General features: G+C 41.7%; 1 protein-coding gene across 6 annotated transcripts in view; it reads left to right on the top strand.

The window, feature by feature from the left end:
• Positions 1-11902: 11902 nt before the first annotated feature.
• The window catches only part of ATRNL1 (attractin like 1), an 842256-nt gene continuing 841297 nt past the window's right edge, over positions 11903-12861 (top strand). For all 6 annotated transcript variants that reach the window (XR_004269856.1, XR_004269857.1, XM_032281122.1 and 3 more), the window contains exon 1: positions 11903-12578. Coding sequence is in view for 4 of the 6 variants with exons in the window: in XM_032281122.1 (XP_032137013.1) it covers positions 12283-12578 (296 nt within the window). In the remaining 2 variants the exon portion in view is untranslated. The remainder of the gene's footprint in view (positions 12579-12861) is intronic.

Genomic DNA, 12861 nt, shown 5'->3' on the forward strand with positions numbered 1-12861 from the left:
TCTGGGACTATAGGCAGGCACATACCACCACGCCTGGTGATTTTTGTATTTTTAGTAGAGATACGGTTTCACTATGTTGGCCAGGCTGGTCTTAAACTCCTGACCTCAAGTTATCTGCCTGCCTTGGCCTCCCAAAGTGTTGGGATTACAGGCATGAGCCACTGCACCTGACCCTTTCTAGTTTCTTAATTCAAATTCCCCAAAGTGAGAATTTGGTTGTCCCAGTGCATCCAGTGTTTGATTGGCACTTTCATGCCAATCACCTTGTTAAACTGCCAATGAGCCTAGGGATTGGCTGCCCGCAGGTTGGTGCTTGCCTCTATTCTAATCACTAGCTGAGGAGAGCAGAATCATGTGTACAAAACACAGCTGCCTAAGTGGGCTTTATCAGTGGAGGACGTGGGCAGGATAGTTTTTCCCACAAAGAGTTAAGAGCCTGTCTCCTATCATAATTATCTAATGCAGATGATAAAGAATAGCAGATTATTTAAAATACATAATCATGGAAATCTAGAAGCCTCTAGATATTTTACTTAACCAGGTAGATGAACACACCAAAGGCAGAAATTTACCTCAAGAGTCTATGATTCTAATGTATCTCAGAAGGAAATAACTTAAATAATATCTTCACGGGTACCGACCTTATAACCCTTCAGGAAAAGCATATAGACACCATTATGGACAGTTCAAAGAATACATCTTTTTAAAGAGAAGGATAGTTAAGTAAATAAGAAACTATTCTGGTTAAAAAGGTTTACAGAAAACCATGTGATACATTTATGTTCGTTTTTACAGAATATATAGCCATCCTAATTTTGAATGTCCTGTTCTATTTTATCTTTTTTAATCTTAAAAATGGCTGAGCTAGACAAGAAATAGTTTAAAGAAGGTCAGCTACAAAAATTACAGTGGCAAGAAGAGCCCAGAGGTGAATGACTAGGACTTTTAAGTTGGGAGAAAAACGGTAGACATCTGATAAGAGCTATAAAATAATAAATGTTAAAGAGAAGGATGATTGGATGCTTATTTACATTTTCTAATAATAAAGGAATGAAAAGACACTTGATAAAATGAAGAGGCAGAAAAATTTAAAACTAATGAGTCTTTTTTTAAACTTAACATTTAACTTTAGAATTTAATCATATGATAATTGCTACAGATAGTTTAGGATGATTCAGAAAGATTAAGCATTCATAGGAATGAGGATAGTGTTTCCAGCACCAGAGTTAAAATAAAAATAATGAGCACTAGAAAGTCCTGAGACTTTAGGGCATACACTGAACATAAGCCAGAGGAAATGTTCCCGGCTGATATAATATTGTCGACCTGCCAGGACTGCTGGGCATCTATAAACCTCTGAGCATGTGCTGCGGATTAGCACTGGCTTCTCTGGTGGTTTCCTTTGAGTCATTGCACCCTCAAAGGCCATCATACCAACACAGTACTGCTGCTTTGCTGTTTATTCATACATATTTTTGGTGTCTGGCTAGCTCAGAATGCCCATATTTTTTCCCCTTTTAATGAGGCTGATTTTTTTTCTAATTTTGAGTGATCATTTTCAGTTTTACCCTTTCCAATCTTTCTCTAATAAGTATTTCATTTTGACTAGTCTGCATGTTTAAAAGAAGATCAGTTGAGCCAAGAATCTGTCGGTAATGATGTTATTATTTATGCAGAGGAGAGTTGGGATAATCTTAGAGATTGACATTTCCTTAAGCACCATTCTAGCCATTAAAAATAGCAGAACTGTTGGTGATGATATCTGCCAGACTTGAGTTTAGGAAGACTGTTTCCCAGTGAAGACTTAACCTTTAATTTTAATTCTCCCCTTAGATTCTTTCATTGTATAGTCAGAGATGCCAAAATTCCACTGCTAGTTTTGATCTCCACTTAGGGGATGTAAGCAGCTCCCTACCAATAACTGACTTGTGATATATGTCAAATCTTTCATCCAGAAGCCACTCTGTCTCAAATCTCACCATTAGTATTTAACTCCTTTGTGTTCATTCCCACTTTCAGTTTTCCTTTAAAAAATAAACATTCTCTCCATGGATATTATGCTAAGATCACTAAGATGTTAGTGATTTCTCAGATTCATGTTTCCTCTAAGAGGCCAGGTAACAAAGAATGTTCACATTGTGTGTGCTGTGTGTGTTCTGGGTTGGGGGGAGTTGTTGGTGGCAGTAGAAGTGATATATCTTTATATTGTTCTTATATTCATTATAAAAACTACTCTCAAGAATTGGTACCAAGTCATTCATGGTAAGATGTTAATGGTGGTACCACGAAATATGTTAGCCCTTCAAAGCCTTTTGCAATGGAACAAGTGCCCCCAAACTCTTAGCCTAAAGGACAGAATCCCTAGCTGGAGTTCCAAGTTTGTAGCAAGAGTGTGGGGGCAGTGTGTTTTGTTCTCTGGGGTCTTCCAGTGGTCACTGCGGTCACCTTATACATGTGGTTGCTGACCTTGCCTAGGTATAAAGCCATGGGCGGTGAAGTTGCTGCTCCCTCACCACTCCCCACCCCACTGACAGTCAATGGGGGCTCTAGATGCAGAGGAATTATTGAGCTTGCTCTATGGTTCTCTAGTGTCACTGGGTCCTTGTGCAGAGAAATAAATCAAAGTGACACAGTTCAATAAGGTTTCACTGTTTTTAAAATAATTTGGACCTTTTATCTTATTTGGATTTTGGGTTCTTTCAACAATGTTCAGGGAGGGCCAATATTTTTTGTTCTTTTACAAATAAAGAAACTGAGGGTGAATGAGGCATGCCCTATTTGGTTGCAGAGACTGGGGCTGCTGGCCCTTTGTCCAGTTCTCTTGGCACTACCTCCTGCTACCTCCAGAAAGGATTGTGTCCAGTAATAACAAAACATGGCCATAAAACATCTCCTAAAATATCTGCTACCAAGTGGTTCAGATAACTTAATAAATAAAACTTTCACACATGCTTCCTAGTTGTAGATATAGCATTTTCTGTTTACCCTGGAACAAAATTTCCTAGCAAAGTATGCTTCCTTTTCACGTGCAGAAAGACTTTTAGACTACATTCCAACTTAAAAATGTAAAACTTGGGGCTCTTGCTTAAAATCAGCAAGGTTCATGTTGACTTTCTTTCATTTAATTTTAAATTTCACATCAGCTTTGCAGAGGAGTAAGGGACTTAAAATGAGAAGAATCATAAGCCTGGTTTTAATTTACTTGTGTACATTTTCAAAATTACTGTGCTTGGAGTCTTCCAAGACTGATGGTTTTAATAAGTGAAATGTCGTGTTATTGGGATTTGTGGGGCCTGGCTATCATTTGTCAGATATTTTTCTTTTTTTATATGTATGTTGTTTTGTGGTTCCTTTTTGTCTCTGAGCTCTTTCCAAGAAAATCTTGTTGCATCCTTATGGCTTAGTCTCTCCTTTGAGAGGGTCCATAATTCTCTTTCATGCTCCTTTCCTTGTAAACATAAACATATTTTTTGGGTCAGAACCCCAAGCCACTTTCTAAAAGCCAGTATGTTATTGTTCTTATGAATTGTTTATTTTGCTTGGGAGCTTTTGCTTTTTAAGTACTTCCTGTTACTGACTGTGACTGATCTTTTCTTTAAACAGAGAGTACATGAAACAAATCTCAATTTAACTAAGGATTATAGAAATTTTTACCTGGTTTATCTACATGTGAGCCGTGCCTTAAGACTTGGATTGTAGCAGTTGTCGGATGTTCTTACAACCAAAATGATTTTTTCTATTTCTCAAAATCAAAAGTGCCTCTCTATGTTCAATGACACTATTTTTCATTGTATAACCCATCTTAAAATTGGTTTATTTAGATTTAAGATGATACAACACAGTGCAGTGATTCCTAATAAAAGTTACCTTGAGAAATTAGAATTATCTATTACAGCAAATTTATGACTTCTGAAAATAAAATAGTACAATATTTCCTTTTTTATTACTTGATTCAAGTTGAACTTCTGTTCATTTTAATTGACAGAACTGTATTCTTAAAAAGAGTCCCAGCAATCCCCCACCCTCCAGCCTTTTATGAAGGAAAGTGCCAGCAAATGATTTCCTGGATGGAATGGAGGAAAGGTCCCTGACCCTCTTATCTTCTTCATGCCCTCATTCCTTTCAACATTATCCCAAGAAGGAGAGAGAATGGGGACGCCTATTAGTTGTTCTGCAATAGCTAAAAGAGTTCCAAATTCAGGCACTTCTATACATATTTTGTCAGTCATTGGGCCATGCCCTTTCTTCATTTGTTTCCTTTCCTTTTTCTCACACTCTCCCCTGATTCAATGAGTCAAATTTTCACGTCTCCATTTTCAAGAGGCATATTCTGTTGCTGACTCTGCTTGTCTAATTGCTATTTTTCTTTTGAAGGCATGCCTATTTTTTTTCTGTCTCTTCTCTCCATATTTAAGAAGGAACTGTAATCAGCTAATTAATATAGCAATAGAGCAGATTATATTAGTTGATAATCTGCTATGTTACAGACTGGGCTGGCCTTTTAATTTATGCATTTTAACCCTTCTGGTGAACTTTCACTTGGTTCTGAGTTTTTGGTTCAAGGTTCATGCTTTGGCTGTTTGGTTTTTGTTTGGTTTAGTTTTGCCCTCTGCTACCACTTACTTATGTGATCTTGGCCAAGTAACTTAACTTTATTGAACCTTGGAAAATAAGGAGCTTGGGCTATATATATCTTTAAAATTATTTCTTCTTATATCTCTGCGTGTGTGTGTGTGTGTGTGTGTGTGTGTGTGTGTGTGTGTGTGTTGACCCAAATCATCCCTTTTAGTAATCCTTTCCTTCACATGGGAATATAATTAATTCTCTTCCTAATAATAATTTTTGGAGAACATTAAGTATCAAAGTTTGTTTAATGGTTTATCATTTACTAGTTGCTTTCATATATTCTATTTGGACCCTAATCTCAGCCCTAAAATGAACAATGATAGGTATTTGACTACTTTCATTTTATATGTTGGGAAACTAAGGCACAGAGGTTAATGGATCACTCAAGGGCAACCAGGATATAGATGGTAGAATTAGGAATCAAACCCAGGTTTTTATGAGTCTCGCGTGCCATGACTCTCTATTTTATTATGAAAGCACATATTTATTTGTTATTTTAATCTTAGAATTAATTTTTAATTTTCAATCAGTCAAAGAGTACTAAAAGCCTTATAATAAAATGTACCTCTCTTGCCTTTCTTTCCTGTGTACCAGAGTAAGAAGTTTTCCAATCTTTTCTTCAATGTAGTGTGATTGTACTGCTATTTCTGGATGTATCAATTTGGACATATAATGACTTCTTTATTTTTTTAAATTTTTTTTAGTCTTTAATTTTTTTCTAGTCAACAATTGCCTTATTTTGTTCATTTTCTCCAATTCTTATGTATTTATTCCATTTCTTCCGCCAGTACTCCAAGATCAGTCACATCTTGTTAATCTTCTTTCCAAAAGTCCAAACATTTCCAAATACTCATGTATTAGTCAGTTCTCACACTGCTATAAAGAAATATCCAACACTGTCTAAATCATGAAGAAAAGAAGTTTAATTGGCTTATAGTTCTATAGGCTATACAGGAAGCATAGTGGCTTCTGCTTGTGGGGAGGCCACAGGAAACTTACAATCATAGCAGAAGGGGAAGCAGGCATGTCTTACATATCTGGAGCAAGAGGAAGAAAGGAAGCAGGGTGGTGCCACACATTTTTAAATAACCAGATCTCATTATAACTCACTCACTCACTATCACCAGAATAGCACTGAGGGGATGGTGCTAACCCATTTATGAGACCTCCACTCCCATGATCCAATCACCTCCCACCAGGCCCTGCCTCCAACACTGGGGATTATAATTCAACATGAGATTTGGTAGGGACACAGATCCAAATTGTAACAACTCATATCCATAATCTTCATGGATAACTCTCTCCCTAGCCCTCTGTTCCAGGTTAGATTGGTTATTCTGTTGGCCAAGGGCACAGCTGTCTGTCATCCTGAGATGTCCCTGCACAATTCTCTTCTATTTCTTCCTTTATTATATTTTCCAGTAGCAGCCTTAAAAAGGGCACACTGGGACATAAATTTTATAAATGTTTGTCTGTCTTTATCCTCATACCTTACTGATAAATGTCTTTATCCTCATACTTTACTATAGCTTCGCTGGGTATAGAATTCTAGGTTGAAAATAATTTTCCCTTATATATCTATTTTTTTCCCTTATATCTCAGGTTTGTTGTTGAGAATTTTAAGGCTATTCTTACCTCCAACCCATTGCATTTGTCTTTTTCTCCTCAATTTGTGAGTCTTTTTACTCAGTGTTTTTGGTTGTGGTGGGTCTTTCATCTTGAGGTTCAGTTTGGTTCTGGGAAATTTCCTTATGTTAATACTAGGATGAACTGATACAAACAAATTTTGTTTGCTCCTATATATGTTGTATATTAATATACTCTCACATTAATACATGTATTTATAGTATAAATGCTTAATTTAAAATAGTATCTATTAATGAATTCTCTAATTTTCTTAGTTTTTCCTTCATCAATAAGGAGAAACTTTCTTTACTTTTTCACTGTAATTTCTAGGAAATTTCCTACACTTTATTTTCCCATATTTTATTGCATTTTAATTTTGGTTACTGTTTATTTATTTGTATTTTTGTTTTCTGATTGTCCCTTTATTTTTTATTTTTTGAAGAATATCCACTTTTGTTTCATGGTACAAAATCTTTCCATATCATTTGACTTTGTTTCCTTTAATTTCCTTTTCTTTATTTGTTTTTGTTTCATTTCTATCTTTTATGTCTGGTGAACATTTACTGGCCTTATATAGGAGGAAATTATGGAAAAAGGGATTGGGCAAAGCTTATTGATTATCAGGCTTCACTGTAGAGTGATCCAGGAGCTGGATTTCCATTTGTTTGGGAGACGCCAAATGACAGTATTTTTTGTCTTGGAACCATTTAACTTCTGCAGATAAATATTCTTCAGTTTTCTGTCTGATGGTTATTTATTTGATTACTGATGTTCTGAGAACAGGAGGAAAGATGGCAGGGAAATTTTACCAATATGTAGATTTTCACCTAGTCTCTCACTTTCCAGCTGTGTACCTCACTCCCTCCTTCTACTATGCCTGGTGCTCCAAGTCTGGAGCCTCTGATTCAATTTCCCAAGAGATTAAACCTCTATCAGGGCTGGGTTAGGGGTAGTGTTTAGCTTCTTAGGATGAGAGGGAGACTCTGGGTCCTTATTCTGCTCTGAACCATTCCCCTTACTTTTATTTTAGAGCCCCACCTCTGCCTTCCTGATAACTCTTGCATCTGAGTCCTGAGGCTTTCCTGGGATCTTTGGGAGAAACAGATTTGTTTCTTCTTGTTACTCATCTCTGACAGTGTGTATGTTTTAGTTATTATTTCTCCATTCACTTTTCTCCTTCACTGAAACTTCCAAATTCCTTGCCACCTCTCATCTACAAGTGGGTTGTTTTCTTATTTTCTTTATCATTTTGAGTTTATACCTGAAAAAAAATAAAAAAAAATCTTTCCTGTCATGTTGGTAGAGTTTGCAGAGGGAGCAGAGATAAAGGCAAATACTTGATTTACTACGTTTAACTGGAAGCCCTAGCCCATGTTTTAATTGAATTAGATTTCACAAAAGACAAGTTTCTACAATTGACTATTAGCAATCAACTTTTTTTGGTGACAAGACTGAATATTTGGGATTAAAAGTTTAAGGTTGTTCCTTTTATTTCCCAGCTTAAAAAAAAAAATGTAGTAGCCCAGCATAGTGAATTTATAATCTTTGGATTTATTTCCCTGGATTTACTTATAACAATATGTTTGAAATGTGTTAAGTAGAAAAATTGGCAGAAGTGTATGTGTGTGTTTGTAACTGTGACAGCAAGGGAAACCAATGAAAGAAAAGAATGAATCCAAGAGAAGGCAGAATGTTAGATTTTGATTGGGGTTGTGGTGGTGTTTCAGATCCATTGCCATATAAACATTTTAAATGTCATCAATAATTTTTTAATAAATACCTAAATTTGATTTTTTTTAAATGTCTAACCTTACAGACCATTCATCATCTATTAATGTCTTAAGAATACTGCCCCAGTTTCACTGTGGGTCCCTTTGAGTGAATGCATTTCTAGCTCTTGAGGCCAAGCTATCCGCAGCTCTCATTATCTTGTTTGCTTTCAGAAGCCTTATATAAGTCAAAGGGTGAACAATAACCAGAGAGCAGAGATTCTTAAATTAACCATCCGAGAAGAGCCTGCTCTGGTTCATTAGCCCAAATAGGATCTTTTACTTTTTGAGTAGCAATCAAAAGATATTGGACTATCATTTCTCTTGTTCTTCTAAAAAAATTATTTAAATTTCCTTTAAACAATCTGGTGATGTGATGTCAGATTTTTGTCCATGGTATTATAATACCATTGTTAAGTGGAGTGATTGGAAATGAAATATACACCTCAAAACATCTAACATTCCTGATATAAGGCTAAAGAAAACAAATAGTCTTTTCTTATCTTTCCCCTTGGATAAATTTAAATAGATAATTTTTAACAATTTCATCCAAGGCTGGGCACGGTGGCTCATGCCTGTAATCCCAGCACTTTGGGAGGCCAAGGCGGATGGATCACCTGAGGTCAGGAGTTCGAGACCAGCCTAGCCAACACTGCCAAACCCTGTCTCTACTAAAAATACAAAAAAATTAACTGGGCGTGATGGTAAGTGCCTGTAATTCCAGCTACTTGGGAGGCTGAGGCAAGAGAATCACTTGAATCTGGGAGGCAGAGGTTGCAGTGAGCCGAGATCATTCCACTGCACTCCAGCCTGGGCAACAAGAGTGAAACTCCATCTCAAACAAACAAACAAAAACAAAAAAAACCCAGTTTCATCCTACTTCAGTAGGGTGAATTTTCCCCCACTATGTCTTTGGAGTAAATTTTCACCTTTTTGTTAGATTTATGACTGCTATTACCAAACTATGAATTATTTCACTGTGATACAGCACTTCTAGGAGGCTGACTCTACATTGGAAAAAAAAAGAGAATATCATGTTGGAGCTTTAAAATTTCTTGATCGTAGAAGGTACTGAAATATAACTCATCATTCTAGGCAAGCTTTGGCATTGAGTTTTTGTGTGACCATTTAAAATCATTTAAGTTTTCTGCCTCTACATTTGTAAAGTATGTGACACTCAACTGTATAATGAGCTCACAGTCTAGTGAGCCTGATAGAAGATAAGCTAATCTGGGGTAGAAATCAAGCTTTATTCATTTTCGTTTTCTCTTGCTTAAATTCATTATAGTTATTCAGTAAATGTTGACTAGAAGTGTTTGAGAGAGAAACACAGTACACGGTGGGTGAAAATTCTGAGATCCTTATGAGAATAATTTCATGGAAATTTAATATATTCAGCTTGATTCTAAAGGCAATGTTGACAGGAGGCCCGTGGGGCTGCATGTTCTTCAGTGCAACGTGAAGTACTGAGCCGATTATAGTGGTTAGTAAATTAAAAGATAATTTTTTAAAATTATACTTTAAGTTCTGGGATACATGTGCAGAATGTGCAGGTTATGTAGGTATACATGTGCCATGGTGGTTTGCTGTACCCATTAACCTGTCATCTACATTAGGTATTTCTCCTAATGCTATCCCTCCCTTAGCCCCCCACCCCCCAACAGGCCCCAATATGTGATGTTCCCCTCCCTGTATCCATGTGTTCTCATTGTTCAACTTCCACTTATGAGTGTGTTTTTAATGGGCAAACTCTGCTCAAATATAGGCTACAGTCAGTATGTGACTGAGCTGTGATCTCTCTTGTCAAAGGGACTACAGCGCACCCTTTGAATTACCTTCATACTCACTGATGGTTTTAAGAGCTTGGCCACTTTCCCCACGTCTGAAAGTGATTCTACCGTAGATGTGAGAAAGATGCGGCTGACTTTGGCTGGCAGATGGAGAAGAATGGAAAAGCAGCAGAAAATGTTCATATATGGCTGACACTAGAAAGAATTCTTCTGGATTTCACAGCCATTGAAATGAAAAGATGTGATCCAGAACAGTATCTTCCTTTTTAACGGGTGTCTGTAGTGTTCTCCTCTGCTTCTTCACTCATCTCAAGAAGTCTCTAAGGGGCAGCCTGTTGTGGAAAAGATGTTAAGGGAAGAAGGGGACATCCTAATTCTAGGTTTGATAAGGACATTTCTGGTATTGATAAAATCCTGAAATTATGGAAATTATGATTTCTTCCGTATACCAATGAGAATCATGAATTTCCCTTTGCCCTTTTCCTTGCAAAGGAGCCATTTCCTTCTGGATCTTTGTTTTTATTTTTTCCTCCTTAAGTCACTGCTGAGGTATTTGTAAACCAAACCAACATTTATATTTTATCCACCAAAGGAAGAACAAAGCATCTGCTAATAGAAGCAGTGGAAAAAGCACAGCAGTTTAGAGGCCTCGTGTCTAAAGCTCAGTTCATTACTCCTAACCATTGACCAATATTTTAACCTTTTTTTGAGTTGCTCTTTCTCATCTGCAAAATGTGGTTAATGGAGGATTTCATCTGCAAGTGGGGATAAGAGACATGTAAAGAACTGACGCAGAATAAACACGAGTTGAATCCTAATAATATTTTGACTGTGTAGTTACAACAAACTTTTCTTTCTTCTGTTTTCTTTTTGTTCTGTGAGAAATGCCTTTGGTGGATTTCGAATTCTTTTACATACTGCTTGCTCTTCAGTGGGACTCCAGCAACATTGCTGCAACTCGAAGATATATGGCTGCAATGTGTGTTTGGCTTCCTTTCTCAAGGGGGTCGAATAAAAAGGCAACTGTCTAGAGAAGGCACAAAAGTACAAAGCAAAAAACTCAGAATATGCCATCCAATCTTGCAAAGTCATCTGAAGAAGAAAAAGTGCTGCTGAGGAAGGAAAACGGCTCTTTTCTGGGCATCACTTACGCTCTTCTGAAAAAAAGCCCCGATGCTGCAATATTTTTCAAGGCAGATCGTCCCAGATGGAGGAGGGAGCACTGACAGGCAGAAAAGGAGAGACGTGGGGTTCGGAGGCAGCGTCTGCAAGGGGTGGAGCGCGCGGGACTCGGAGCCTCGCAGTTCTTTGTTGGGGGCGGGGGCCTCATTTCCGAGGCAGCAATGGCTCCCCCTCCGGGGTCCCTCCGCGGTGACCGTCCAGTCCCCAGTCCCCGCCCCTCCCAGCCCTCGCTGACCCTACAACGTGGTCGGACTGCGGTGCCTTTAAGGCTTTTGCCTGCTGCACATGCTCACCTCTTTGTGTGTTGGAGTTTTTCTCTTTTAAAAGAAAAAGAAGAAATAGGCAGGAGGATGGGGCGGAGGAAGGGGGAAGAGCTAAAGAAAAAGCGCTGCACTTTTGCAGCTGCAGACAGCCGATGGGAAGGGCTTCTTTTCTCCTGAAGCTGCGAGGCCCGTGTCGATCTCTCATTTGTGGGGCTCCGCGGGCGCGGGGTACTGGTGGTGCTGGGGTCCGGCGCGGGCCGCGGGGGACTGGCACGCAGGCTACACCTGGGGGGCCGGTATCTCCTCAGCGCGCGGGCCAGGCAGGGTGGGCGCGCGCGGGGCGAGTCCCCTGTCCCTGTCAGGGGCGGGGCGAGACCAAGACGCCGGGCTTGTTGGGGGGAGCGTGGGCGCGCGCGATGGCAGGGGGCGGCCCCACGTATCGTGGGCTCCCGGCACTGCCGCCGCGGCGGGTTCTAGGCGCCAGAGACAGAATGGCTGCTCGGGCGCCGCCGGCTGCCGGACCCGCGAGGCGGAGCTGACTGCCGCCTCCCTGAGCGCCCCCTTCCGCGTTGGGCGCGCCCACTTCGGGGCTCCCGCTCGGCCCCCGCCCTCCCGGGTGCTCGGCGCTCTGAGCAGAGGCAGTTGGTGCGGGCCGCAGGCGAGGCGGGGCCGCGCGCGGGGTCCCCTCCTCCTCCCGGTCAGGTCCCTTCTGGAGCGCCGGGCGCTGTCTGCGCCGCCCGCTCCCCGCCTCCGGGCAGACCCAGGACGCCGCGGCTGTGGGGTCGGCCCGCTAAGGACAAGGTCAGGAGACTGGGCGGCGATGCCCGAGTGCGACTGGAGGCAGCCGAGCGGAGGCGACGGCGGTTGGGCTCTGCCCCTCTTGACCGGGCAGCGGGACTGGGACGGGCGCCGGTGAGCAGCAGAAGCAGCCGCGGCGACGAGGTTTTCTGCGGCCGGAATTCCCGTCAGCAGCATCTCTGTCAACGCCGGCAAGCGCAGCCTCGCGGGGCAGGGGCGCCGGGGAAGATGGAGACGGGGGGCCAGGCCCACACTGGTCCCCCGCAGCCGGCGGCCCCGGGGCTGTGGAGGGCTCGGCCGGCCGGCGGCGGCGGCGGCGGGGGCGCCTCCTCCTGGCTGCTGGACGGGAACAGCTGGCTGCTGTGCTATGGCTTCCTCTACCTGGCGCTGTACGCGCAGGTGTCCCAGTCTAAGCCCTGTGAGAGGACCGGCTCCTGCTTCTCGGGCCGCTGTGTCAACTCCACCTGCCTCTGTGACCCGGGCTGGGTGGGGGACCAGTGCCAGCACTGCCAGGGCAGGTTCAAGTAAGTGCCTTCTCCGGACCCCGAACCTCCAGCCCAGACTCGCTCTCGGCCTCCCCCGCCGTGGCCTCGGATTCCCGGGCTGGTAGCGAACCGCAGCGCGTGGCGGGAGCGGGCGGGAGTGGGTCCCGAGCCGCGCCCCCTCCAGCCCCGTGGCGCCCCTGGGGCGCTCGGGCCCGCGCGGAGCGGTGACCGACGAGGAGCAAAGCCTTTCTCGAGCGTTCCAGATGTCCGCAGCGGCTTTTGATCCGCTGCTCCACACGAACATTTTCACAGTCAGTTACGA

Source organism: Sapajus apella, unplaced genomic scaffold (genome assembly GCF_009761245.1).
Source record: "Sapajus apella isolate SASKATOON/1434 unplaced genomic scaffold, GSC_monkey_1.0 scaffold13, whole genome shotgun sequence".
Classification (NCBI taxonomy): Eukaryota; Metazoa; Chordata; class Mammalia; order Primates; family Cebidae; genus Sapajus; species Sapajus apella.